Source organism: Pogonomyrmex barbatus, unplaced genomic scaffold (genome assembly GCF_055798465.1).
Source record: "Pogonomyrmex barbatus isolate J1 unplaced genomic scaffold, ASM5579846v1 scaffold6, whole genome shotgun sequence".
In the NCBI taxonomy this organism is placed as follows: domain Eukaryota; kingdom Metazoa; phylum Arthropoda; class Insecta; order Hymenoptera; family Formicidae; genus Pogonomyrmex; species Pogonomyrmex barbatus.
This window is the reverse complement of record NW_028297160.1, coordinates 2,772,304-2,798,946: the sequence shown is the minus strand read 5'-3', so window position 1 is coordinate 2,798,946 and position 26,643 is coordinate 2,772,304. Positions and strand designations below refer to the sequence as shown.

At 32.7% G+C, this 26,643-nt stretch overlaps 2 protein-coding genes and 3 non-coding genes across 9 annotated transcripts in view; 3 read left to right on the top strand and 2 right to left on the bottom strand.

Moving 5' to 3' along the window:
• Positions 1-165: 165 nt before the first annotated feature.
• LOC105427934 (uncharacterized) lies at positions 166-8,756 on the bottom strand. Its single transcript, XM_089082854.1, has 5 exons — positions 5,831-8,756; positions 3,516-5,706; positions 2,971-3,125; positions 2,238-2,335; positions 166-1,399 (listed from the first exon to the last, which is right to left on the bottom strand). The coding sequence occupies exons 2-5, from the start codon at positions 3,590-3,592 to the stop codon at positions 1,346-1,348; spliced, it is 384 nt and encodes a 127-aa protein (XP_088938980.1). The 5' UTR covers positions 3,593-5,706; positions 5,831-8,756; the 3' UTR covers positions 166-1,345.
• Positions 8,757-8,910: 154 nt separating this feature from the next.
• Positions 8,911-26,643, bottom strand: part of fry (microtubule binding protein furry) — a 30,777-nt gene continuing 13,044 nt past the window's right edge. For 2 of the 5 annotated variants that reach the window (XM_089082845.1, XM_089082848.1), the window contains 23 exons: positions 25,316-25,525; positions 21,467-21,603; positions 18,266-18,505; positions 17,927-18,195; positions 17,616-17,739; positions 17,248-17,438; positions 16,518-17,158; positions 16,264-16,432; positions 15,888-16,197; positions 15,499-15,802; positions 14,848-15,362; positions 14,438-14,746; positions 14,156-14,324; positions 13,559-13,731; positions 13,308-13,382; positions 12,703-12,738; positions 11,519-11,692; positions 11,315-11,452; positions 10,962-11,143; positions 10,701-10,893; positions 10,331-10,588; positions 9,769-10,270; positions 8,911-9,433 (listed from right to left, as the gene is read on the bottom strand). In XM_089082845.1, coding sequence (XP_088938971.1) covers positions 9,273-9,433; positions 9,769-10,270; positions 10,331-10,588; positions 10,701-10,893; positions 10,962-11,143; positions 11,315-11,452; positions 11,519-11,692; positions 12,703-12,738; positions 13,308-13,382; positions 13,559-13,731; positions 14,156-14,324; positions 14,438-14,746; positions 14,848-15,362; positions 15,499-15,802; positions 15,888-16,197; positions 16,264-16,432; positions 16,518-17,158; positions 17,248-17,438; positions 17,616-17,739; positions 17,927-18,195; positions 18,266-18,505; positions 21,467-21,603; positions 25,316-25,525 — 5,480 coding nt within the window. In that variant the 3' untranslated portion in view covers positions 8,911-9,272. Of the gene's footprint in view, positions 9,434-9,768; positions 10,271-10,330; positions 10,589-10,700; positions 10,894-10,961; positions 11,144-11,314; positions 11,453-11,518; positions 11,693-12,702; positions 12,739-13,307; positions 13,383-13,558; positions 13,732-13,883; positions 14,022-14,155; positions 14,325-14,437; positions 14,747-14,847; positions 15,363-15,498; positions 15,803-15,887; positions 16,198-16,263; positions 16,433-16,517; positions 17,159-17,247; positions 17,439-17,615; positions 17,740-17,926; positions 18,196-18,265; positions 18,506-21,466; positions 21,604-25,315; positions 25,526-26,643 lie in introns of those variants that run through there. The other 3 variants (XM_089082846.1, XM_089082847.1, XM_089082850.1) reach the window with 3 other exon arrangements.
• On the top strand, positions 20,561-20,633 carry TRNAA-AGC (transfer RNA alanine (anticodon AGC)). Its single transcript has one exon. It is a non-coding gene; the product is annotated as a tRNA-Ala (tRNA).
• Positions 20,713-20,785, top strand: TRNAA-AGC (transfer RNA alanine (anticodon AGC)). Its single transcript has one exon. It is a non-coding gene; the product is annotated as a tRNA-Ala (tRNA).
• TRNAA-AGC (transfer RNA alanine (anticodon AGC)) lies at positions 20,865-20,937 on the top strand. The gene has a single exon. It is a non-coding gene; the product is annotated as a tRNA-Ala (tRNA).

Sequence of the window (26,643 nt, the reverse complement as noted above, 5' to 3'; positions counted from 1 at the left end):
CTTAAATGTCCTACGTAATAATTTTGATGGCTGAACAAAATTATTTTTAGATCTGTATCTGATCAAATTTTTAAACAGAAAAATTACTCTTTAACAAAGTTGCTTTTTTCGTGTATATCTATATATTAGGTGACATAAATTTTCATAGTTATTGAATTGAAAAGAGTCGATCAATCGAATTTATTTCTTCACATCTTCAATTTCTCCTGTATCTTACATCAAATATTTCATTTATCATGGTGATGAGAAAGACTCTCATCGATCTATTAAATCTCCCCATGATTTTGTTCGATACATGTGTCGACGGTTGATCTTCATCGTCGGCGGAAACGCCATTGTCTGAGAGGCCTCCTTGTCTCCACCGCTGGAAAAACGGCGAGAAGGGCGGTTAAAAGGCCGGAGAGGGTCGCAGATATACAACCGAGTCACCGGTGGCAATGGGCACGCGACCGACACGCGCCCATCCTCTACATCTCTCTCTCTCTCTCTCTCTCTCTCTCTCTCTCTCTCTCTCTCTCTCTCTCTCTCTCTCTTCGTCTCATCTCTGGGGGAGCTCGAATTCCCTTTTCCACCGCCTTCCCTTTAACACGCGCGCGTCTACAAGACGCATGCGACTCATGCACACGATCATCTTTACCTCCCCTATGAGATCTAGAAACATCGGTAGTAGCAATAATCGCTCGTTATCAAGGGGATTTAATCAAATTTTTCCCTAAAGCCTTAAGTGTAAAAAAATTCTTTTTTTACTTTTTGAAATTAGATTTAGATTAGAAAAGATTAGCATATTTTTTTATCAATCGCAATTTCATTTGAAACAATTTCTTAAATTACAAATAAAGAAATACGAATGTTTCCTAATAAATTATAGATATTAACGTTAGATATTAACTTATAAATAATATAATTAAAGGAGAAATGGGATGAAATGAGATAATAGAATACTAAGAGATTTGAAACGATTGCACAACTGGCAAGACTACTGTAAACTAATTGTACAAAGATTTACGAGGATCGACGTTATGAAAATAACAAAAGTTACAAATTGATTCTGTGCTACTTAATTATTTGTTTCGGATGTGATAATTATTTCGCGATGTGCCTTGACGCAAAGGAGTTTGAAATAATTCGTATAAACATCGCGTGCGTCACGATGCGCCTTATGTAGCAGTATAATATTAGACACCCAGTGAACGCACCCCCTCGCTCGTTGATATCTCGTCGCTATAAGATACACGGGAATATCGCACGGGTATATGCGTGCGCGTTTCGGATGCGTGTGCGTGCCCATTCAGAAACTCTTCTTTCTAGTGGCCCATTGAAGAATTCAGCCGCGAGTTGGTCTGTGTTATCTTACTTTGAAACCGAAAATACCGAATTTGTATTTTGCTGCCAGCGTTTCCTGGAATTCATGAAAAGTAGTCCATAAATTAGATAACATTATAAAATCAATGCAAAAATGTGATTTATTTTAAAAGCAGCATTAAATTCATTTCTTGTGTATATCATTAAAATTAATTTATTTTATACGCGGATCGAGATCGCTATTGAGATCGCTAAATTTGAATTTAATTTATATTATTTAGATCGTAAATCTTTTGAAATAAATTGTTTGAATAATTAATGATATGATATTTAAATAATATGAATGATATGATATTTATAAATAATTTGAATGATTTGAATAATTAATTATAAAGGTATATGTTAGGTATTACGTGGGACTTCGATCTACCGATCGAAGCTAATAAAACAATGATTAAGATCGATGAAGACGAAAATGCGATCTGTCGTAACGAGGAAAATCGGACATCTCTAAGTTTAGCTCGTATTTGCATACAGATCAGGGACGAATTCGAGTTGCCAAAGCACCATAACATATAAGGATCGACAGATTTTTTTTCAATGAGGAAATTCAAAAGTGACATATAAGAAATTTACAAAGCAATTAAAATTATTTTTGTCTTATATTAATTTAACATACAATTAACAATTTTCAATGTTCTCTAAAAAATATTGAATCAACATTTTCTAAATTTTTAACCAATCATTATCTAATTTTTTTAAATTATCAAGAATTTAATCATTTTGGTTAAAATACTATTTAATCGATTATAATTTTTATCGTCCAATTTGACGTTAATCTGTAATTTGACAAACTTTTATAAGAAATATCAATGTTGCACAAGGATATTTCTCTACTATGATTTAGAAATACTAATTTCGAAATCGCAGCTCACCAATTTATCTCTTGACGAAAGCACATCGTGACAGAAAGCGCTCGTGACGATTGTCGGTTTCCGGATGCATTTGCCTGACGATTGTCGTAGATCAGAGCCTATCTGCCAAAAAATAAAATAGTTAGATAAAATTACTCGAACGATAAGTACAGAATATGCGTAAAAGAGAGAACATATGTTTGACAAAGTTGAACAAGAAAAGAATCAAAATATATAAAAAAGATACATTTATTCTAAAAATAATTTAAAAGAAATTTATAGCTAGTTTAAAATTTCTATTAGTTTCCATATCATGTCACATTTGATCAAAAAAATAATAATTCAAATGGTTGATGACATATTTGTGTAAGTTATTTATGTGACTCTTACGTAAAATTGCATTCGCCTAATTTTATTTGCTTCTGACATTATAATTGAAGACATCTTGCACACGTGTGGCAAGCCCTTAATAGAAATAGCAAAGAGAGCGATCACACATCGTGGACGCGTCACTAAAAAAATCTAATTAACTGGAAGATATGCCAGCAGACTCGGGCGCTTCGGTCATAAAACGAAATATCGCGGCTTATTACACGGCTGCAACAATTTTAGAGGCGAGTCTTGGCTGATCATCAGCGATTAAACGATATCTACAGGCAACGACGATGATAGCAAGCGCTTGGCATGGGGTGACTCGCGCTTATATATCGCGACTCGATTTAACTATCGCCGTTTATATTATGTTCGTGTCTACCTGTCGTCGGCAGCGCGAGAATCCGTGGATCCGACCGATGCCAATGATCGAAAAATAGATACGAGCGCAACCTGTTCGAAATAGCCGAAGTGAAACCTATGACACGCCGAACGCGTGGCTCTTCTGAACCATATTCTTCTGTATCGCAACGAAACCTGTGGATCAATTAATTCACGATCAATATAAAGTAATATAAAAACAAAAAGTAATTTAAGAAAGTAATATAAAAGTAAAAATTTAAAAGTAATTAAAAAAAAAAGATATTACGTTGTACTATTAATTTTTTAGTTCAAAGAAATTGAAAGAAGTAGATTGGACTTAATTAATTGAAAGAATTAGATTGGAATTAGTTAAAATGCTTGTATAGAATCTATTTTATTGAAGAATCGCGTGCATTAATGTTTTTTTTTTAAAAAAAAGAACTGTGATATTTCTTCTGGTCTTTGTTTTAATTTTCTTCTTTGCAGGTCAAGAGATCACTCGCGACCGCGAAGGTGTCTAAGCCCAAAAGGAGGAAGGAAATCTAATTATAGAAGTCGTTGTACCGCGTGCTCAGCGAAGAACGATGGAGGGTGTGAGTGCGGGTGCACGAATAAGAATCGGTTGTGCATTGGGCGGCCATAAAATGCAGTCTGCATCCGCTCGACGCAGATGTACTGCGGAACGGGGTTCGTTCCTCCTCCGCAAAGGATCTCTCGTTTCGGTGTTAGGCGGCCTACCGAGATCCGCGAAGCGCGATTAATCGAAGGGAGATTCATAGTTCTCCTTGAACCCTCCGGATATTACCTGGACAATATTTAAATGACTCAAGTTAAAGCGAATTTTTTTGAGCATTTGTTGCAATTTCCACACATATACATTTGTTTTTCTTTTAAATTTATTTCTTTTGTAAATATATATGATATATTGTAAATATTGAAAAGAAAAAAGAGCAAATAGTAGAGGATGAATAAATTTAAAGATTTAAATAAAATTATATAGTTTTACTAAAATAGTTTATAAATAAATTTTACATAAATTATACGCTCTATATAGTTTATATCCTTTCACATATCGTATCATTAAAATATTTCTGGAAGTTTATTTATTCTGTTCCTCTTAATTTAATCGAAAGATATAATGTATATATTGTATTCAGACTTTTGGCTTTTCAGCAGTATATAGTAAAAAGTGAATAATTATTTATCTACTAGATATATTAATATGGCAATGTAAGATAATGAAAAGATTAAAACTGTTTTAAAACAAATATAATTATTTGATTATTTGAAGTAGATCTCAAGAATTTCTGATTTCAATCTCAAGAATTTCTTTAATCAAAGTAGTAATGAAAGCGAAGTGAGATTAGGTATGTTATCTCACTTTACTTGATAGTAATCAATACTTCATTGAGAATTCTTTTCCAACACATTAACAGGCGTTATCGTCTATATGGCACGACTTTGGTCATTATGCCATTCATTTATTCCGGGAGCCATGTGGTTCGTTACTAACTCGTGCGGCATTTCCTGCCTTCTATGGTGATAAAAAAGATTCTAATACTTTGTGTCAAATTTTATATTGAAAAGAATGACGAGAATGGCTCAGATTCATATATTTATATACATATGTATAAGACAAAAGAAATTAAGAGACTGAGCAATAAGTTGAATGTAAATGTATGTATTGTTCAATCAAATAAATAAAAAATAAATTAATTTATATAATTCATTCTTGACCATAAATTTTCAGTGAAATGTAAATTTAAGAAACATTTAAATATTGTAAGATAATTTTTATTAATACTAAAGATGGCCCGACGTTGATCAAATTATTTGTTATTTAATTATTAATTTTAATTAGATAATACGTATTATAGTATTTATATTCAGTTTGTTGCTTATAAGCTCCTTTTTTCTATTAATTTTTAACCTGAGCTTCTAATCAATTGTATTTTAATTTTTATAAAATAAATTATTCTAGATATGTCAATCCTCCACAGTTTTGCGTTTGATGTACAATTAAGCCTTAAATTAATTAATTAATTCAGACTTATTTAGCTGCCAAACGCATAATGCGAATACAAGCTAAAGATGTACGAAATTACAGATTACCTGTACACCTGTACAGTTTCCCTTCGCAATGAAATAGACTCTTCGATCTATTTTTTTTTTTGCAACGTGGATTTCTTCCAATTATGCTAATATAAGCTTTCGCCGATCATTCCTGGCGTAAGGTTTGACCGCGCCGCACGTCGACGAATTCCAGCTGCTAGATCTCGCGCGTGATCAACTCGTGCCGCGCAAGCTGCGATTATTATTGTTTCCCTTTTTCCCTCCTCTCTTTCTCTCTCATTCCTCTCTCCCTTTCTTCCTCTCTTTCTCCGTTTTCGAAGTAGCCAAATGTATGCCCGTGACGTGGCCATGTAAGGGCTAGGCGGGGGTGCCATGCCGGGGCCGCTAATTTTAGATCGACTCCCGTGCTTCCAGGAGTCGACTCGGCGAATCGGCAGCTGGTGATTCGACGAGCCGCTGCTCGCGTACACGTGGGTCCGGCGTATACAATGCGTGTCGCGCGGCGTCCACCGGTCATCCCCCTTCTCGCTTCTTTCGTCTCGGAGAAGGCCGACGTGTCCGATCGCCCTGGTCCAGATGTATCTCGCGATCCCTCTCCCCTCGGGAGGGACACGCGGCGACAATCGGTCAAGAAAGTCCTCTCGTTACATAAACAATCATATGTGAAGAAATCCTTGGGAATCTAATAAAAAAAAAAAAAAAAAAAAAAAAAAAAATATTTCCTATTTCTATCAATTAAAATAATAAATATGAATACAAGTGTATTTTATTGTTAAATCTTTGTTGTGTTTTCTTATTATTTTTACAGTTTAATTTTGTTGAGCTGTCGACTCGGTGTGGTCCGCAAAATACAACACGACGAGAAGAACCGGAAACGGAGCGGAGACTTTGAGAAGTGTCAGAAAAGACCGCGGGTAGAAATCCGAGGCGCATCCTTTCGCTTCCGATGTAGAAAGGGGAAATGAACGCGCGCACGCGGGAGTTTCTTTGAGCGCGAGCTGAAGCGGCTGGGGGTAAACTGGAGAGATCTGGTGGCGGCTGGTGCAGCGGATGTTTGAAGCCGCTGAAGAAAGCGAGGCGGTGGTTCCTGTCGTGGCTTCCCTCGCTCTTCGTCCCCGCCGCCACTGCCTCTTGCGCGATCCTCCTTTTCTCGGTCAGCATAGGCGGTACAGCTCGGCGGATGTGATGTTTAAGACAAGAACCACCCCGCGACTGACAAAAAGCTCAGCACCGTATAAATAGGCGGTGGTTGTTGCCATCGCGGTTGGCGGTCGTAAACCGATATCGCGCGCTTTGACCCACATAAGTCGGATTGATTGTTTGTAAAACGACGAGCAACCGGTCTTTTGCCTGTTGGAGAACTCGTTCTCGACGGAAGAAAAAGGAATCCTCCTGTCAGTCGCGGGATTGGTTAAATTTCAATTAGTCGAATTCAACTTTTTCAATCTAATTCGTCTCCCGATACATACTTATGCGTGTTACAAGTATGTTAAATTAAAAAATTCTGTATAATATATATATATATATATATATATAAGAAAACTTCCAGGATATCGAAAGACACACATAAACCGAATCAGAAGTTTTAAATTTCTTTAGGTGTCTAATATCCATTTTAACTACCTATTAATTTTAATCTTGATTTAGTTTATTCTTTCTTTTTCTAATTCTTAAAATTAAAAAAAAGAGAAGTAAATTAAACCGAGATTCAAATTAATCTACATTGACAGAAATAAACATAAAAAGAAATTAAATCAAAATCATTATTATACGCAATCATGTCTAGGTTTTGATAAGCCTGACACATGGCTTGTCGTCTCTTCGGGCTCCTGCCGAGGCATCGAGAGACCTCCCGGCGTCGTCCGGCTCGCATATGCACAAGTCAGAACCTTCTCTGGTTTCCGAATTATTTCATCCGTTCGTCAGTCTTATTATCCAAAGCTAAGAATGCATAAAAAACGTCGAGATCGGTCCCAGAGACCAACGCACGGTTCACACCTCCTCGGTGTTTTCCACAAGATTGTAAATAGATTCTTTTTGTGACCGGTTATGTGCATCAACTCCGTGGGAGAGAGTAAATGAAACTATCAACTATTTATCAATAGCTAACAAGTTAGAGTTCAACATTATGTATGAATGTCTACAAATGAATTGACTCACACGAAGAAAGAAGATTTTCATATACAATATTTTTTCAAGAAAATTTCTTATATAAAAGTCTAAATTATTTCATAAATTCAAGTAACATATGGCTAAACGACATGCATAATAAAAACAAATATATTTATTTTAATGTCTAAAAATTGTGTTAAAATTCGTATTAAATGATTATGCTGTTAATAGATTAATAATGCTGTTATTAGACTTAATAAATTTTGTTTCTTTTTTTCTTAATTTCTACAGCTCTAACAAGGAAATGCTATCAATGCTGTGGCGACCAGTATTAATGATTTAATATAAAAGTCGTAAATGTGCGATTGGAAATGGCAATATGGCAATATGCGCGGTACTCTCTTACCGGGCGGGGTATCACCTGCTCGTATTGTTTAACCGAACGGAATGAAACGGCGTCCGGTGCTGGACCGGATTGTGCGGCTGGCGCGTGCCCGATTCGCGGAAATCCGACACTCTTACTTTTATGACATTCTGCACGGTGCAGGCGTTTAAAAATCTCGTCCAGAAAAGCTGCAGCCGTTCCATGATGCAATCTATGTGCGTAGAGCTTACATTTCCATAGGATACTTTCGGGATATTTACGCTTACATGTATAAATTTTTATCATTAATCACAAATGAAAATCCTATAATTTTGTGGAAAAGAATATAAATTTTTTTTTATAGAAATAAACATTGAAAGAGGTTTTATGAAGAGATATTCCAAAAACATGTGAGTTTTGAAATATATAACTATAATCTTCATGTCCAGAATGCCGTAAAACCACTTTGATCTAAAGACCACATTCAATCGGTACACAAACTGAATTCAAAAACATACATGACTTATTAAAAAGTTATTCATGTTTACGGAAGCGTGTTTAACTTAATGATTGTTTGTTACGTAAAATCTGTCTAATATTCTATACACATATATATATCTCATATATATATATTTAAGATATAAAAGCATCTCCTTGTACTCTATATATATATATATATATATAGAGAGAGAGAGAGAGAGAGAGTACAGGGAGATGCTTTTATATCTTAAATATTTATATTATATCGTATTCAAATTATAATAAAATATACTTAAAGTGATTCCTGATATTATTCAGATCTGTTCGTTTTCGCCAACATAATCGTGTATGCGAGAGAAAGAGAGAGAGAGAAAGGGAGAGGAGGAAAGAGCTGAAAAAATATATATAACAAACTAACGTCGACTGGAAAGTGTAGCGGCTGCACGCGACTCACCGCAAAAGAAAACACTGATGATCACATATGGCTCTGGATATATTAATCTGGATATACTCCATAAAACCTGATACATATAGAAATTCGGCAGCTCCTTCTGCTAATTTAAGACTGATAAATAGAACATCTAATTCAGAATAGGAGATCAATTAACTGAGTATTTTGTTTTCTTTGGCGATTGATCCGTTTTCCAATTATATCGATAATTAATTTCATTTAAGCATCTCTACTTTTACACAGACTGTTTCACACGTTAATATTTTCATACGTAAATCATTTTGTGCCAAGATAGTTAAGCGAAAAGCAGTGATTCTACCAGTTAATCGAATTTTCTCAAAAACGTTTTAACAAAATTCACAAGGTTGACAAGGTTTAAACTGATGTTTTTCTGCAGATTATGCTTTATATATTGACCGCCACTTTGACATAATCATCCCGATTAGATATTCTACAAAGGTGAATTTCAAAACATCATATTATCGAGATTATTTATTTCGTTGAATTTACATCGATAGTGATTCGTTATGTTCTTCGCATTAAAAAAAAAAAGAACAAAACAACGAGCCTAAGAATCTTTATCATATGTAATATATACGTATATGTATGTGTGTGTGTGTGTGTGTGTGTGTGTGTGTGTGTGTGTGTGTTTGCATGCATGTATATATGTATGTATGTATGCATGTACACACACACGCGCGCGCGCGCATACACACACACACACACACACACACACACACACCATACATATACACCTTGCTTAAGCTATATGAAAACAATTCATATATACCTTGATTTAAATCTATACGAGAATGATTCAATACTATATGGTTAAAGCTTATTAACAATCGTTTTTCGAGTGATTAGAGTCATGTTGATTGCGTGCGGCTTTCGTAGACGCTTCCAATCCCGTCACAGCCGCTAACACTTCAAACAAACTTTCCATCAATCTGCCAAATATTTCTGACATCTCATCATCTTTCCTCGTTACAATGAATATATCTAAAAAACATTAATAAAATAATATACATATATTTATAATAAATATTTCAATATATATTGCTATATTCTAAAGAATAAATCATACACAGATATAACCAGATATAGTAATAAACGTTATACAGCTGATAAAAAAAATCAATTTTATAATATATTTGCTTAATTAATTTTTTTTATAAAAATCGTACATTTTCAAAATATTTCTCTTATTTTTGTCTTCCTTCTTTAAATAAAAAACATGCCGTAAGATAAACACATATATACATAACTATAAATATTTAATATATATATACATAATATATATAACTTTAAATATTTAATGCAAATGTCAAACTTACCAGATCTATCTTGACCTATGTATTTGCAATACATATTAACAGCAGTCGTCACATCATCATCATCGTGAAAAGGATCTCCGGGCCATTGCGCCCTATGCAGTCTTACAGCTTCAAGCGCTGGACACCATCGCGCATTTCTCAAAAGTTCGGCAACTCTGGCAACTTCTTCTACGGCTCCTGAACCAGGCAGAGGACTAGGACTGGGTGTCGGAGTGGGTGTCCCTCGTTCGCTCTCGGTACTCTCTTCGAGCGCTCTACTTAATGCTATCTTCATATTAGCGATTTCAATAGACAGATCTTGCAAAGGAATCTGTACATTTCTAGCAGCATTCATTAACGCTCCTAACATTTTGTTCGACGCTTCGATCAACAAAAGCAACTGAAAATGCAGCTTGTAAAGCGCTCTGCCCAGATCCAACAGCATTTCTTCGACACCTGCCTCCGTGGTGTGACTACCGCCTAATGCTTGAAGCTTAGCTGTTGCTTTAGCTGCCTCCAAGCACTAAAAAAAAAGATCATGACTTTATCTGTCTTAAGCAATCGTTCGCTTAATAAAACTTACTTCCGTAGCATGATCCTTTCTATCCAAAAATGTCTCCAGATGTTCTTGTACCTCCAGCATACCAAAGCGTAATGCCTCATTTAATCGCTGATTCATGAATATTGTCACTGAGAACCACACTAGAGGCGGTTCAGCTTTTGAACTAAGCAGCTCGGCATGACTAGATAAATGGCAACCTAGATGAGCTGAAGCTGGGCTGCCATTACAAAGCAAAGCACTCGCCTCGCGTGTAAGACCGACAGATTTACTGCTCACATCCTACAAAATATAACAACTAATAATAATTTCTTTTGAAAAAAATAATATTTAACTAATCTTTTATAAAACTTCTAAAGTAATATTTTTTATAAAATAAATTAAATTTTTGTACCCTTAAAATCTTGCTCAACAATTGGAAGAAGCTCAGAGTATTATATGGAGCTTGGGTAATGAGACTTTGAATTTGTTGTCTCCAGATCTCTTCGGCATCATCTCGTACAACTTGCCGGAAGGGCATCAATGCGGACAGATTGGGTGACGCGTTGCAAGGTGTCACATCTCCGAGATCTCCCGCACTCGAGCCACTATAGACAAAGAATTCAAGTGAAAACGATTAGTACATGTTTCTAAAAATCTTTATACAGAAACTTACGATGTGTCAGACCTTGTGGATGAGTCGTGACGCGTGCGACTAGGTATCAACGAGAGAGAGGATGGTGGGAACATTCCTGGGATACTATTTGTCTCTTGGCCTGTTCCGGATCCTCCTGGCACTTCATCCAAAGGTGATTCTGATCCGGCCTCGTCGTCTGATGATTCTTCAGCAACTCCGCGCTATACACATATCCCAAATTAATAAAAATAATTAAAAAGGAAAAAATAATAAAAATAATAAAATAATAAAAATAATAAAAATAATTAAAAAGGGAAAAAAAATAAATGGAATGGTAGAATTATATATGATAAAATTAAAAATTTAAAACTTAAAATTTTTCTTATATTTACCCGAGTTGTGTGTTTGCTGGATGATGGTGTCTTCTCACTTAAACTTTCCTCAAACTGTCGCAAACTGGGTTCTCGTTCCTCACCCTCACTAAGAGGACGACGTCGAACACCCCAATTGAAATTATCCGTACTCTCGCCCTGGAAAATAAGATTTAAATTAATATCCTCCCTTTAGAAGACGTACCAAAACGTTGTCGGTCTTACCTCAACACTTTCGCTTTCATATTCAAGGAAATCAAAGTCTTTAAATACACCAAATTGTTCGTCATCCCGTCTAGATCCTCCGCTTAAATCATTATTTGCACCAGATACTTCTTCAGTAGAAGAAGCCATAGATGATTGTCTTTCCATCAAGTCTGAACTTTGACTGAATATGACCTGAATAATAAAAAAAAAGTTAATAATATAAAAGATATATATAAAAAATTAAGTGGAAATATATTAGAAGCAAATAGATAACAATTTCATGAATATAAAGTCAATAACTATGGTGTCTTTTTTTTTTAATAGAAAAAGACTATAACACTAAATAATATTCAATATTACATTTTATATACAAAATGCATTTATATTTCGTTGTTTCTCTATTAAATTCCTTGAATAATAATTGCCTTCAATATATCTCAATTTCAACTACGTGAACTTATACAAAATATTCAGTAATTGTGCATACAATTGTGTTACACAAGAACAAGTTACATATATAGAGTGCTCTGGAGTTATCGCCAATTTCTTTCAGAATTTAATACAAAAAAATAAACAAAGCTATTTTGAAGAATAAATTTTTTTAATAAATAAATAAAATAAATCAATAGCGTGCTAAATTCATATTCATATATAAATATTAAAAAAATAAAATATAATATAATATTGTTAAGTTTTCGAAAAATTAATAGTTAATGCGGTCGTATAATTAAACAGCTGGCATATAATTGTGTACATATTAATTATAATTAAATTATAATTAAATTATAATTAATTATAATTATAATTAAATAGTAACAAAATCTGTTTAATAATCTTATTGCAAAAATCAAAAATATGTAAAAAATATTTTCTATTATTTATATACTATATAATAATTATATACTATATAATAGTCTTTACATATATATATATAAAAAGATTATTTTTTTATATCAATAAATGATAAAGCATAAAAAAATAATAGATCTCAGATGGCTGCAAAATTATACTACTGTCACTTTGTAAAATTTTATATAAACGCATAAATGCGTTTTTTTTATTCCTGCAATAGTGCACGAGTAAAAACATTTTTATAAAGCTGATTAAAGCGTGAAAATATGAGTCATAGAAAATACTGCAAATACATGTACTATTGCAAATTACAGTGGGTGTGCAGATTGCATTTAAAAGTAACCCTTTACCTTGCTATACAATGTCATTGAACTAATGTGCTCATCCTAGAAAGGGGTACATAATGAAAATCAGTTGTTTTTTGTAAGATATACAAAGTCTTAATTATATAATACTTCAAGCAGTGAATCCAGAGCTCCAAAAATGTCAGATAAACATAAATCGTTTAGGTTTTATTTTACAAGTTATAATAAATTAAAAATGTTCAAAAAATGTGCCCGCCTTTCGCTGTAAAGCATTCTATAGCATGTTTTAATGCGATCAGATGTTTATTGATTATATATACATATGCAAATATATGCAAATATGTGTTATAACTATATTATTTTATTTTATTTTATTAAGTAACATTTAAAAATATTTGTATTTATATAATTTTAATTTTAAAACAGATAAATTTACAAAATACAAATATTTTAAGATATAATTCGAAATAAAATAGTATTCTCAAATATATACATATAATTGTATGTTATAATTGTATATAATTGTTATATAATATGTTATATAATCTGTTATGTGTAATATGTTGATTATTTGCAAAAACCATAGGAAATGAACATGTTTGTACTACTCGAATTAATAATTGTAAAATATATTGCAAATAAAAACATACCGACGGACTCTTTGGTAAACCAACTCTTTGTCCACACGTTGTCAACAGATTTACCAAGCACTCTCTGACGCGGCCCTATTAAAAAAAAAATAAATTTAACGTTATCTTAAATATATAATTCAACATCCGTATACCATGTTACATTTTGTTAAATTTTTTATATAAAAAAAATTTAATACACTTCGAAATTTTCTAATTAGATCTCTATTTTAATAACGTTATGATAAATTTTTATGTAAAATTTTTTATACCTGTGACATCCATGGTCTCTTCCAGCCGGCGATGGCACTATTATCAGCCGGTGATAGAGACAGTGAACAACGTGGAGAACTAATTGATTTTTCTTCAGCACCTTGACGTATCAACCAACGTCGACCAATAACTGGTGTTTGAGACAAATCAAACGTGAAATCCATTGTTCTTCCTATTTAAAAATAAAACAAAGTCAAAGATTACAAATATTAAAAAGAATGTTTAATAAGAATATCTACATTTCTACACAATAATAATAAAACGTATCACTTTAATTGCATTATTTTAAATATTCTACAAAAGTTTCCATATACATATTTATAAAATCCATGTAATTATAGAAGCACAAGCGATATATATTTAGAAAAGTATAATATAATATAAAATATATATTAGAAAAATAACAATATTATTTTAGGAGAAAAGATTATAATCTATTGCTATTGTTATTTTTATCGTAACCTGGATGTTGTGTAATAAATCACCCGTGCCATGCATGCATGTCGCGTTGTAAAGAGAGAAGAAATAAAATCGATAATACACATACAGAAAAAATAAATGTGCATTAATTAATTTAAGCGAAGATGTTGACTTACCCGGTAACTCTTTTTTGGTAAATATTTCCGTGTCGGTAAAACTAGGATGTGGTGATGCTAACGAAGAATCCCAGGATGAACCGTGCATTGAAGTAGGCGGCGCTACGAGTGTCGACGATCTTGTCACTACAAGCTTCAAAATTTTCAGTGCTTCTTTCCACTGAGTGCCCTAAAATATTATAATTTATTCGTTCAATGAGAAATATTATAGTTATTGCTATTCTTGATTATTGATATTTAATTATAAAATATACTGATTAAATATATTTTTTGGAATTTTACCTCGACGTATTTAGAAATCACTCTTAACAGTTCTGTATTGATTGGTTGCGCGGCTGGAGACGCCAAATCCACGTAATGTAGCATACAATGTATAATACTGAGTACCGGCAACGCCACGCTGCTTGGACCTTTTTCTAATACCTCTACAAGAAAAGCAAGCATGTTGAAACTAAGATGAGCGTACGAATCGTAGAGATATTTCACTACGCATTTCGTCCATTGGAAACTTTCTTTGCTGAAAGTACGTCGACTGTATAACGTCATGACTGTACCAAGGTTTTCTAATTTTTTTCCCTTTTCTGCGCTTACCTAAGAAATCAAGAAAATATAATAAATGAATGTAATGCAAATTGTAATATTGTTTATCTGATAACGTAATAAATAAAGTAAATAAATAAAGATGATCTTACTTGCGCAATATTTTCGGCGCTTCTGATACAAAGTTCATTAGCGTCTTCATAATTCAGCAGCATGTAAGGCAGCAATGATACAACATTCATTGGGAATGCAAGGCTTTGTGTAGGGTCAACTACTGGCAGATCTAATAGAGGTGTAAATTGAGACAGCAGCGTAACAACTGGTTCGTATGTATTTGGACTGGTGCATCCTTTCAATAAAAGCGCGTGTACGCCGGGAAATGAAGTCCACCGCAATTGTTGCTGTAATTTCTCAACTTTATCTCTAGCGTCTGGTCGATCAAGCGGTAGCCTGTGTAGAACACGACTAAGGAGCCGTAGTGCCAAGAGAAATTCGTGTTCGTAATCTGATTCAAGTAGGGATACAGACAGCCAAAACAGTTGCGCCAGTATTGTCATCTTATCGTCCTGCGTGGCGGAATCACCTAGTAGCTTCAAAGACTGTGCCGATCTTGATCTAGAGAGATTCGAGTTAGGATACTTGTTGCTACCAGTTCTGTTTTCCAGTTCTGCAAACAAAATTTTTTGTTTAAAGAAAATTTGTGCATAAAAATTAAAACTAATTAAAATTAAAACTAATAAAATTTATACTTCAAGAGGAATCTGATAATGATTACTGTAAAAAGTATTGATTGTGATAACAACCTTTTATATCGCTAGCCGCAGAATTTCCACCGCTAGATCTTTTCATACAATAACTAACTGAATAACTGGTGCTTCTTGTATGTCCACCTTGATTCAAGTGAGAGAATATGTGCGGCCCAGTTGGATAACCATTTCCTCCTCCTGGACTACGTTTTCCCCCAATTACATTTCCCGACACTGGGTCCTTGTTGTTCAAGTTGGGCGTTGATTTAAAGATCTCTTTCATGAAATCAAGTGGTCTAAAGTCTGATTCGAGCGAATCGACAGCAGCTTCCAATGTTAGCAACAACTCTGTTACATACCCCTATACGAAAATAATAAGATATAATCATATGAAATATATAAAATGCTATTAATCAAAAAATATTGTATAAGAAAATTGTCGATACCTGCATGTCTTCGCCCTGCTCGGCAACTGTCTCCACCAATCTAGATAAGATATCAGACAGCATTCTGGATGTTATAGGAACGCGTAATGCTCGAAAAACTTGTAGAGATCTTCCTGCATAGTGTCTGGATGAACAGGAAAGACCTAACTGTAACGCCGTTTGGGCCCATCTTTGGCTGACTAATGCGTGAGGCAAGGAATCTCTGAATACACGTAACACGTGCCGCAATAATATTGTAAGTTGCTCGGCGCTACGCACCCACCATACCTTGGCAGTCATATCCTCATAATTCCACAATGGTTGGTTTGTTCTATTATAAAAAATATTAAATTAAAACTCTCATGTATTCTATGAAATATGTAATTAATATGCATACTTAGATGCGAGAAAATTGATCAGAGATTTGATGACATCTTGTATAGGCATATTGGGACCTGGCTGAGGACCGGTCCAATTATGCGTGTCTTCTGGCGTTACAATAACGGGTGGTACTGCATTTGTCGCCGTTCTACTTGAGGTCGGCCAACTGTTGCATACCGCTGATTCTGCAAAATCGTTTAATGTTTAATTTCTGTTAAATTTTTTTATATATAAGTTTATATAAAAATAAACTTATATAAGATAGCTTACCATATGCATGAGAATTCCCATAATCCTTACTATCATCCGTCGATTGATTTATATGATTCATCGACATCGGTGGCGTCGACGTTGAATTAGATAAAGACGAATGAGTAGGCGTACCATCTGCAATCGAGGAAGATGTAGGTAACGGTGGAGGAGGAGGTGGCGGCGGAGGTGGCGGAGGTGCTGGGGGAGAGGCTGAGGAATCAGGAGGCATAGGTGGTGGCGGCGGAGGTGGTGGAGGAGGTGGCGGAGGTGGCGGCGAAGAGGGTGGAGGTGGAGAAGATGAGGGTGGCGGTGTTGTAGGTGGTGGGACTGCGGGAGGACCGTACAGATAACTGTCAAACTCCGGATCCATCTCCGTAAAATTGTGTTCCAATACCGGCAAAGCCGGGGTGGACAGTCCTAATCCTAATTGCTCCGTCTTTGAAGCGAGTAACACACGTGCTACACCAAGATGATCACGGTGATCGCCGAGCACGACCAACAGGTTCAGAAGTAGACAACGGCAATGATCGCGCACCAATGGTCTTGAGTGATCCAGACCAAGAAAGACGATATGCAGCATCAGAGGGACGTGTATGGCCCAATCGAGTTGGATCCCATCAATGACTACGTCGGTGAGTAGCATTACAGCGATATTACATCTAAGAGTACAGCGACATTAAATTATTAACACGACATAGTCGTAGTGAATAAGTCTGATGAAGTGAATAGAACAATAATTCGTAATCACCTGTGAAATCCGCTTATCGGCTGAGAACTGTCGGGCAGATATTCAGTTAGAGGAGCGAAATACCCGCCGTATTCTGGCATCGGCAAAGGGTGTGGTTGAGGAATGTCAAATTTTTCATCGACGCATGGCATTTTTCCATTCACTCCAACGGGCACGTTACGAACGGCGTAACACGACTCGTCGGTAGTTAACTAAAAATAATGTCATAATTATAATAGTTTTCAAATGAGTTGTTAAGATGAATTATATGATTTCTCAAGCTTTCAAATAATTTTACTCGATCTTGTCATTGAGAAACAAAATCTTTCAATCATAAAAATTTACAAATTTTTTCTGACGATAAATCAAGCTTCAATAGAGTAACGTACCTCAGCTTCCGTCGTCGGAGTTGATAGATCGTCCGGAAGAACTGGTGGACCGCTCGCAGTCCTCTTTTCTGCCCTTGGAGTTTGAAACCCCGCGAGAGCTCGGAGCGCGGTATCGGATTTCGAACTGCAAAAGAAATTAAAACGCCTTGAAATAAATTAAATGCTCGCAATTATTAATTTAAAGCGATTTTAATTAATTTTTTTAGATATTATTTTCTACTTTTTATATAAAATAAATTTGATTTGAGGAGATTTGATCATAAAATGTTAAAATTTCAACAAAATAATATATTTCAATAATCATCACTCACCCGGTTTTGACAGGATCTTCGCCGGAGTGTCTTTTTGTATGGATGGTACCTTTCTCGACGCCGAGATCACGGGGAGGATTGGCAGGATCGGCGGCAGGCGCATCGCTGTGCGAAGAGGCTTTCCTCATGCTGGTAAGCCGATAGAAGGGCGGCGTTTCCGTTCGCTCGATCAAACAATTCAGAGTCTCAACCGTTTCCAATTCTGTCATCATTTCATCAACGAGACGATCCGGACGAGCTCTTGCGAGATACAATACCACGCGTTTTGCCTAAAAATTCAATATTTTTTACATTTGTTGCAAATAAAAGCCTAAAGCAAAGCCTAAAAATTTCACTCACGTATGGGAGCAACTCCTGAGGTGCCATTCCCGAAACAATAATTAGATAGCGAATTATAACTTTGAGATTATTTGGCCAACACCCGCACAGAGTTGCCCAAAGCTCTTCCGTCTCTTTAGGATGTTCGTCTGAGAATTTCGCTGTGATGTAAAAAAGATTGTTGAGTACCATCTCCGTCGCTTCTGCGCTACCCCAGCCTTCTCTGCGCGTCCCTCCGCGTGTCACATCGCTCGTATAATACTATAAAAAATTAATTAAAAATATTACTCAAGAAATAAAGAAAAGGATATCTTTTATTGCTTGGAAAAATAAAAGTTAAAAAAAAAATATATATATAAAAATGAGAAAAGCATAAAACTTTATGATTATTCTAATGATATACCTCCCTTTTTATAATATGAAAAATATCATGTTTTGAGGAATAACTTTCAGAAAAAGTGAAAAGTAAAAGTATTCATGATAAAATTTTAATTGGCAAATATTACACTATAGAGTCTATCAGTTTTGTACAAACGATTAGAATTTCTAGAACTGCGTCATTGAGAAATATATTAGTTTGTTAACTTTGATGATCCTGTTCACGTTTGTTTGCAAACGAAAGTAACAAGATAACGATCATTCATTACATTAAAATATCATTAATACTGCTGACAATAGTAAAAGTACTAAAAGAAAAATACAGATATTGGAAATCGATTATAGTAGTGTTTGCATATCAAGCAGAAAGGCTCTCGATATAACTACTTGAATTACAATTCTCTCTCCTCGGGCATCCATCCACCGAGGTGATCAGAATTATTATTACCACTATTGATAATTGAGCAGCATCGTCATATATTGATTGAAGACGGATGTAATAGAACTCCCTTTTTTCATTAGATAAATTTTATTCTTGAAGGTCTGACACACTATTCTCACGGTCATTCGATCGTTTCAATTATAATCAAATTAATCAAGAAAGCCATTATAATCACTGACAATCGTGAGATAAGTAGAATTATCAGAAAGAAATATCTTGGAAATGTCGGATATCGATCTCGCCTATAAAGCTCTTAATATTATTCGAATTATATTTCGTACAATCATGACGATCGAGAGGTTCGTTGATAATTATTTAATAATTTCGTGATATAAAAGAGGAAGGAAGAAAAGAGATCTTGAGTATATCGACTTATAGTTTCTACAACTTCTACGTGTCGGATTCTAATCAGATATTCTAATATTGAAGAGCTGTGTCCTTCGTTATTAATAGGCTCGAGAAAATCATTACAATTTTTGATCACGCCACATGCCAAGTATCGTGATTGATCTTGGAGATCAACCTTCTTATTCGTGCCAAAATTTTATCACGTATTTTTGTCGAAGTTTTTCTATGTTTTTGGCAAAATCTTGTTCTGCATCCTTCTAAAAATATTTCATCCTTTTTTCTCTTTTTTTTTTTTTGATAGAATGCTATTACATATTTACTCAAAACATCGTAAAATATGCAATAGCATTCTACCAAAAAAAAAAGAGAAAAAAAGGATGAAATATTTTTAGAAGGATGCAGAACAAGATTTTGCCAAAAACATAGAAAAACTTCGACAAAAATACGTGATAAAATTTTGACACAAAACCTTATTATTCTACTCTGTATAAATATTCTTATTAAAATTCCACGGAAATTTATTTCAGAGAAAAAAATCTTTGCCAAAAGATCAACTATACTTGCGTATTTTATATTAATTTCTATTACAGTATGCAATCACTACGTCGCTATATTTGTACGTTTGCAAGTTCATTCAAAGCAGTATGCGCGATTCAGTATTACGGTCTCTATGAGTTCTACTTGAAATTTGTTTCAGTGATGATTTAAAGTCCATTCATAAAGTCTAATTTTCCGGAACAAAGAGATACTAACGTGATTCCAAAACTGCGAAATTATTTGCCTCGTCAAAAATAATCGGTACACAATCGCCGAATAAAAATCACCGACCGTGTCTGAAATGACGGAACATTATTTTTATATAAAATTGATGTGAGAGTGTCTCCGAGAGTGAGACAACGCGTTTATTTTGTACATGAAAAAAATAAATACAAGGATTTTCAAAGATGACTTAAAGTTTCTACTCCAAAACAGATCGATCATTCACAATCTTCAACTATCATGGATATAAAATTTATCATAGAAATCGATTTATTGCACGCAAATAATAAAACAGATGCTAGAATTTTCGAAAAATATACGCATAGCTTTTCATTAAAAGTAGATCACAATTGCGATCCAAAATGATCCCGCCAATGATACAGATCATCGGGGGCGTAGCTCAGATGGTAGAGCGCTCGCTTAGCATGCGAGAGGTACCGGGATCGATACCCGGCGCCTCCAACATCATTTTTTGGCTCCTTTCACCAAAAGTAGACCACTTTTCCGAGTCTGACTGATCTTGTTACAGGAGTATGCTACGGGGGGCGTAGCTCAGATGGTAGAGCGCTCGCTTAGCATGCGAGAGGTACCGGGATCGATACCCGGCGCCTCCAATTTTATTTTTTGGCTCCTTTCACCAAAAGTAGATCACTTGTCTGAATCCGATTGATCTTGTTACAGAATTGCATTACGGGGGGCGTAGCTCAGATGGTAGAGCGCTCGCTTAGCATGCGAGAGGTACCGGGATCGATACCCGGCGCCTCCAAGCTTCTTTTTTTTGCCAATAATAAATTATTTTTTTTATAATATCTAGAAACACATTAAAAATGAGAGAAAATGTAGATTACGAATTGTTATAAATCAAGTAAAACTGATTTAGCATATCAAGAGCGATTTTCAGTTTGCAACACGTTAAATTATTTTTGTTTAAGTAATCATCTTGTCTTTGAATTAAAAAACTATATTACATATCAGAGATATGTTCGGGTTAAAAGTATAATGTAACGATTAGTTTTCATCAACTTTCCCAAATAACAAATGTGATACATATATATATATATATACACACACGTAAAGTTTTATATATTATTAGACTTGAATGATAATATTATATTACAGTACAAAAATATGATTATATAAAATGTCTTCATTCAATTATGCTTCTCTTTATTTTGTTTATATTCATTAAGTGCATTCAAAAGGCAAAATCACGTGCACGAATGAGAAATCTAGAATTTCAAAGAGAAATACTATTTGCAATAATCGTGCAATAATCATAATAATGTTTTATTCACCTGGTAATAACTCAGCGGATTAGACGGCGGCGGTACGTTGGGGTCAACAAGTTCCATATTATGCAACCAGGGTAACAAATATTGCAGTAGTAATTGCCGAACTTCTCTGCGGGCTGTTTGAAATCGATGTGTAATTTCTGAAACATATGAATTTCTGGAAATTACTACATCAAACCATATTAATAGCGTGCTTTATTACTAACATACACATTTCTAATAATTTGATTAAATTAATTGGTTTTACACTAAATCGCCATTTTATAAATTTTATAAATTTATGAATTAATGAATTATCCTATTATCAAGTTTCTTTTATCAATTTTTTAATAATAAATAAAAACACCTAGTATTTTCTTTTTTGTTACATCCAGCTTCTCTCGAAACGTATCAATTTCACCCGTAATGTATTTCGGGTACGCGCGTGACATATAATGCATGTCTCGTTTATTTCGTGTTTCATCATCTGTCTCGTCTTTTAATCTAAAAATGTTTAAATATCGACGATTTTATGCCTTGAATGAATGAATTTAATACGATCTGCATTGCTGTTCCCTTTTCTTTTCTCTCACTCGCTGCATTTCTATTTTGCAATTAATTCTCACCGAATATAACAGTCGAGCGAATCTTCAATTGCTTCCCATGTAACAGTAATTTAACATACCGTTTAAAGCGACAAAATATGGAAGAACATTCAATATTTTCATCGACATCCATAAATAATTTGCTAAATGTATGTGCACATGCGACATTGTGCGGCATCACATTTTTACGATTGTCCGTAATTGTCTACATTTCTTTTAACAATGCCCCTCGTTGCTTTTCAATCTCAACTTCAAAGGTATTAAATATTAACGTATAACGAATAATTGTCATAAAATGCTTTACAATTCTTTTGTATTACATAAATTTTTGTATTACATAAATTTTAATATATAAAATATAATATACAAAACTGTTCAGTCGATCAATAATTAATACTTCTTAAATCCTTCTTACAAACTAACTTATCAAACTGATTTTTATCAAGAGATTTGCTGTAATCCATGTAAAGGTAAAGCCATGCGTGAACTTGTACTTGTATTTAGATTTTTACGGATAAAATTATGATTAATATATTTCTCTCATCTTATTTATAATATATTATCTGTATATTACACGTGTATTACATATATGCATTTTTCTTGTATGTATTGTTACATATAATACATACAGTTATTTCGTTTACCTTAATCAATTTAAATTATTTTATCATATATAAATTTATATATATATATATATATATATATATATATATATATATATAAAATTTATTTTGTTTATATATATAATCAAAATTAATAAAATTAAATACATAAAGATATTTATACATTATATACAAAAATAAAATTATCGATGTAATACGATTCTTTCATTTTCATCATAAAAACTAATAACGATTTTTAATAATATTAAAAAACGCATTAGTAAATAATAGAAATTATAATTTATAAAAGATATTACATTGTTAAAAAAAAAACATTTGTATTCCATTTTTCACCGCTATTCTTAGAGAATAACTATTAGGAAATATACGAAAGTATATTTCACTTTGCACTTTGTGTTAAAATGAATTTTTTAAATTTCTTTTTTCCCACGCTATTGAATTTAATATCACGCATCGAGATAAAATTGCAGTTTTATGTTACACCGTTCCCGGAAACAAAGTGTATCCTCGCTTCGAGTATCAAAGCAAACGGATGTAACCGGTTAGCCGGAAACGTGCAAGATAGTAATTCGCACAATGGAATTATTTTGTATCGTTAAATTTCTCTTTGGTCGCGCGCATTGGTCCTTCGCTTTTTTTAAACCTTCGCCCTTTTAACATGGTCCATGACACTGACGAATGCGTCACGAAATTAAAACGAAGGCGATCCATTATGTAAACGAGACGAAGTCTTATGCGTCTTATTGTAGTTCATTAACAGTAGCGATCGTAGTTAAAAGGTTAAATTCTTAAACAAATAGATCACGGTCAATTTTTCATAAGTTTATTTATTCACGTGAGCTTGATTGCGGATGACATCGAATTCTGCGAACAATGTTCCATTTTTATTATTCATTTTTATAGCGAGGGCTTTAAGGACTAATTTTAATTTCAATTTTTTTAATTCAACTTTATTTCCTAAAATTCTTTTGAGAAAAAATTAATTAAACTACTCTCCTATACTAAATTCTTTAATAGCTAAAAAAAAGGATACAAATAAAATCCCTTTAATAAAATTTAGCATCAAATTATTATTTTTTCCTTTGCAACGCATAGAGAAATTCTCTGCGTTTGAATCATAATTATGACAATTAACACACTTGCACTTTGAAATGTCATGTGTTCAATAGTAAATATATATGCGTATATCCATAAAAAATCCTATCAATAAAAAAAGCTAATATCTTTCTATTTTTTTTATTAATAATGTTAATGTAATATGTAAATAAAGTGACGAGAACTCGTTTGTTTAGTTAAAATAGATACGCGGTAACTCAATATTTATGCGATAATGACACGCCTCTGTGACAAATAATCGATGAAAATACAGACACACGAGAGTTATTTGTTAGCTAGCGCTTTGAGTTACGTTCTAGTGATGGATTATTTATATTTACAATAAATATTTGCAATAAGCCTTTTAAATTCCACGAGTATGACGATTGCACGATTGCACGTGAATTACACGCTTCTCTGTTGGTTATAAAAAAGTAATAATGCTGCGTGTATATTTGTATTCTTTTTACTTTAATATAACTCTCACATTGTTTACAATATAAAACTAATATACAAGTTTAATAAAATGTATTTTCTTTCATAGCATAAGTCAAAGCTTCTAAAAAAACATTTAAAAAAGTCTTTGCTAAAACATATTTTCATATGTATTATTTTATAAGTCATATGGACTTTTAGTTCAATTAGTTTATTTAAATAATCATGATTTTCATAAATATAAAAATTGTTTACATACTAATCAACATAATTGTGACAAAGTAAAAACATTGAAGTTAAAAATTATGATTTTAAAATATGAATGAATGTATTAATGAATTTCAAAATCAATTTAATAATACAAATGCTTATTTTGAGTATTTTGTTATATAAATATAAATTATTATAAATTCTTATTTTTAATTATATGTAATCATGCGTTTATTATAAATATATTTTTTATGAAAATATTAAAAATTTTGAGAAAAAAATCATAATTTTCAAGTATAACATGTTTTCAATAATTCAATATATTTTATATTGTATTTTTGTGATAATGTTTAAATATATTTCATATTAAACTCGTAATGTAATGTAATATTAAACGAAGATAATTAAAGATAATTAAATTATACTTCAAAAATTTAATTATAAGTAAAAGACAAAGTTTCAATTGCTAGTAAATAATTCTCAATGAAACTTTCTATAATTAGAATATTCAAATAGAATACAAAATTATTAATTGTGCATTATCATATATCCCTTTCTCCGAATTTAATAAAATTTAATTTACACTAAAATAAAATGTACTAGATGTTGCAATATAAAATAATTGCAAAATATAGTAAATATTTTTAATCAATTGCATTTTGCATTGGGCATAGATTGGACATGAACAATTGCGAAAAGCTATTTTTAATTCTAATTAAAAGTCCTTATAAAAGAAGTAATTTCTCAAAAATATAGAAGCTATTAAAATTTCGCTTTGACATTTAAAATTTGACAAACAAAATTCTCTCAAAAGTCTCGTTGGTCGAATTTATTAAACAACACGAAGTGTTATTAATATCAGCTTAAAAATAATGACTCAAAAAGATATAAAAAGATCTATTTACCACTAAACATCGGCATTGTGAGTTCCGGATGCAGCTGAGCCAATTGACGCGAAAGATACATTTGGCTGCGGCAATAAGTAGTTGACAAAAGGACGTCCAATGTGCCACCTCTAACTGTACCACCAGAGGAAATCTCACCTGCAGGATTACTTTGTTGACCCGGCCCGGAAATTACGGTGGCGGCAGAGCTTGCAAGAGGATCATTATGCCCTACAATGGAAATAAAATATCAAATTACTAATAAAATAAAATATCAAATTACTAAATAAGAAAAAAATAATTATCTCGCCAATAAATGAAAGTTGTTCTGGAACTTGATTGTAAAATTAATATTTACATTTAATTAGAATACTTATATTTAATTAAAATTACACCTTAATTAAAATTTACGATAAAAGATAATCCTGTTTATGTTTGTTTCTATAATCAATTCAATAATTCAATTATTAATATTAAAACAGACTTAATATTAAAACTTAAAAAGTTCTGCAAATAAAAGAAAAGCATTTTTTAATTAATAAATTTTTACACAATTAACTGCTATTAAAAAAGAATAGATTAAATCCGCAAAAATATCTGATAAGAGAAAATTTTAAATGTCAGAAAAGCCATTTAATTGATGAATTGTAAAGGAAATATGGTAAACCGATAGCGTGATGAACACCTACTACTACTACTTCGTTTAATTATTACGTTATTATCAATGATATTTAGCAAAACATATTAAGCGCTTAAAATCAATAATTATTTTCAGTAATAATTAATAAATGTCAAACCAATATAACATTTACTATGTGTTTACATTGCGTTACTTCCTAGTATGACAAAGTAATAATTATATAGAAAATACGTTTTACAAAAATAAATATATATGATATTTTATGATAAATCGAATATATGTTCTTTCCGAAAGAAAAAGACTTATGATTCCGAAAATCCTTTTGCTTTCATGGAGACATACTTCTATATATTGAACGAATATATATGACGTATATATGTTAAAAGATACATAAGGATACGTTGATATAATCTTTCTTTTATAAGAAAAGTATAATAATTCATATTTCTTTCTGAAGCGTTTCTATTCTATTCTATTCTAGCAATATGCATCAGAACAAATTTAATCTTTCTTGTCTGATTAAAATTTCAAAAATTGCAACTGCGAATTGATTGTTCAACTTATATTATACTTATATTATAATGCAACAATTAGTTTATGGTTATTAATTAAAATTTGTATTATTGATATGCAATGTAATAAAATAAAAACAAGTTTAATTTTATATTATTTTATATTATTTTATATTATTTTCTTCACAATTAAAAAA

What these genes read in the sequence shown, in the direction of transcription:
- LOC105427934 (XM_089082854.1), bottom strand. Translation starts at nt 3,592, where the DNA reads ATGGCCGCCCAATGCACAACCGATTCTTATTCGTGCACCCGCACTCAC. An exon ending in CGTTCTTCGCTGAGCACGCG is followed by an intron (nt 3,126 to 3,515) that starts GTACAACGACTT and finishes ATTGATCCACAG; the next exon opens with GTTTCGTTGCGATACAGAAG. An exon ending in TCTCGCGCTGCCGACGACAG is followed by an intron (nt 2,336 to 2,970) that starts GTAGACACGAAC and finishes TTTGGCAGATAG; the next exon opens with GCTCTGATCTACGACAATCG.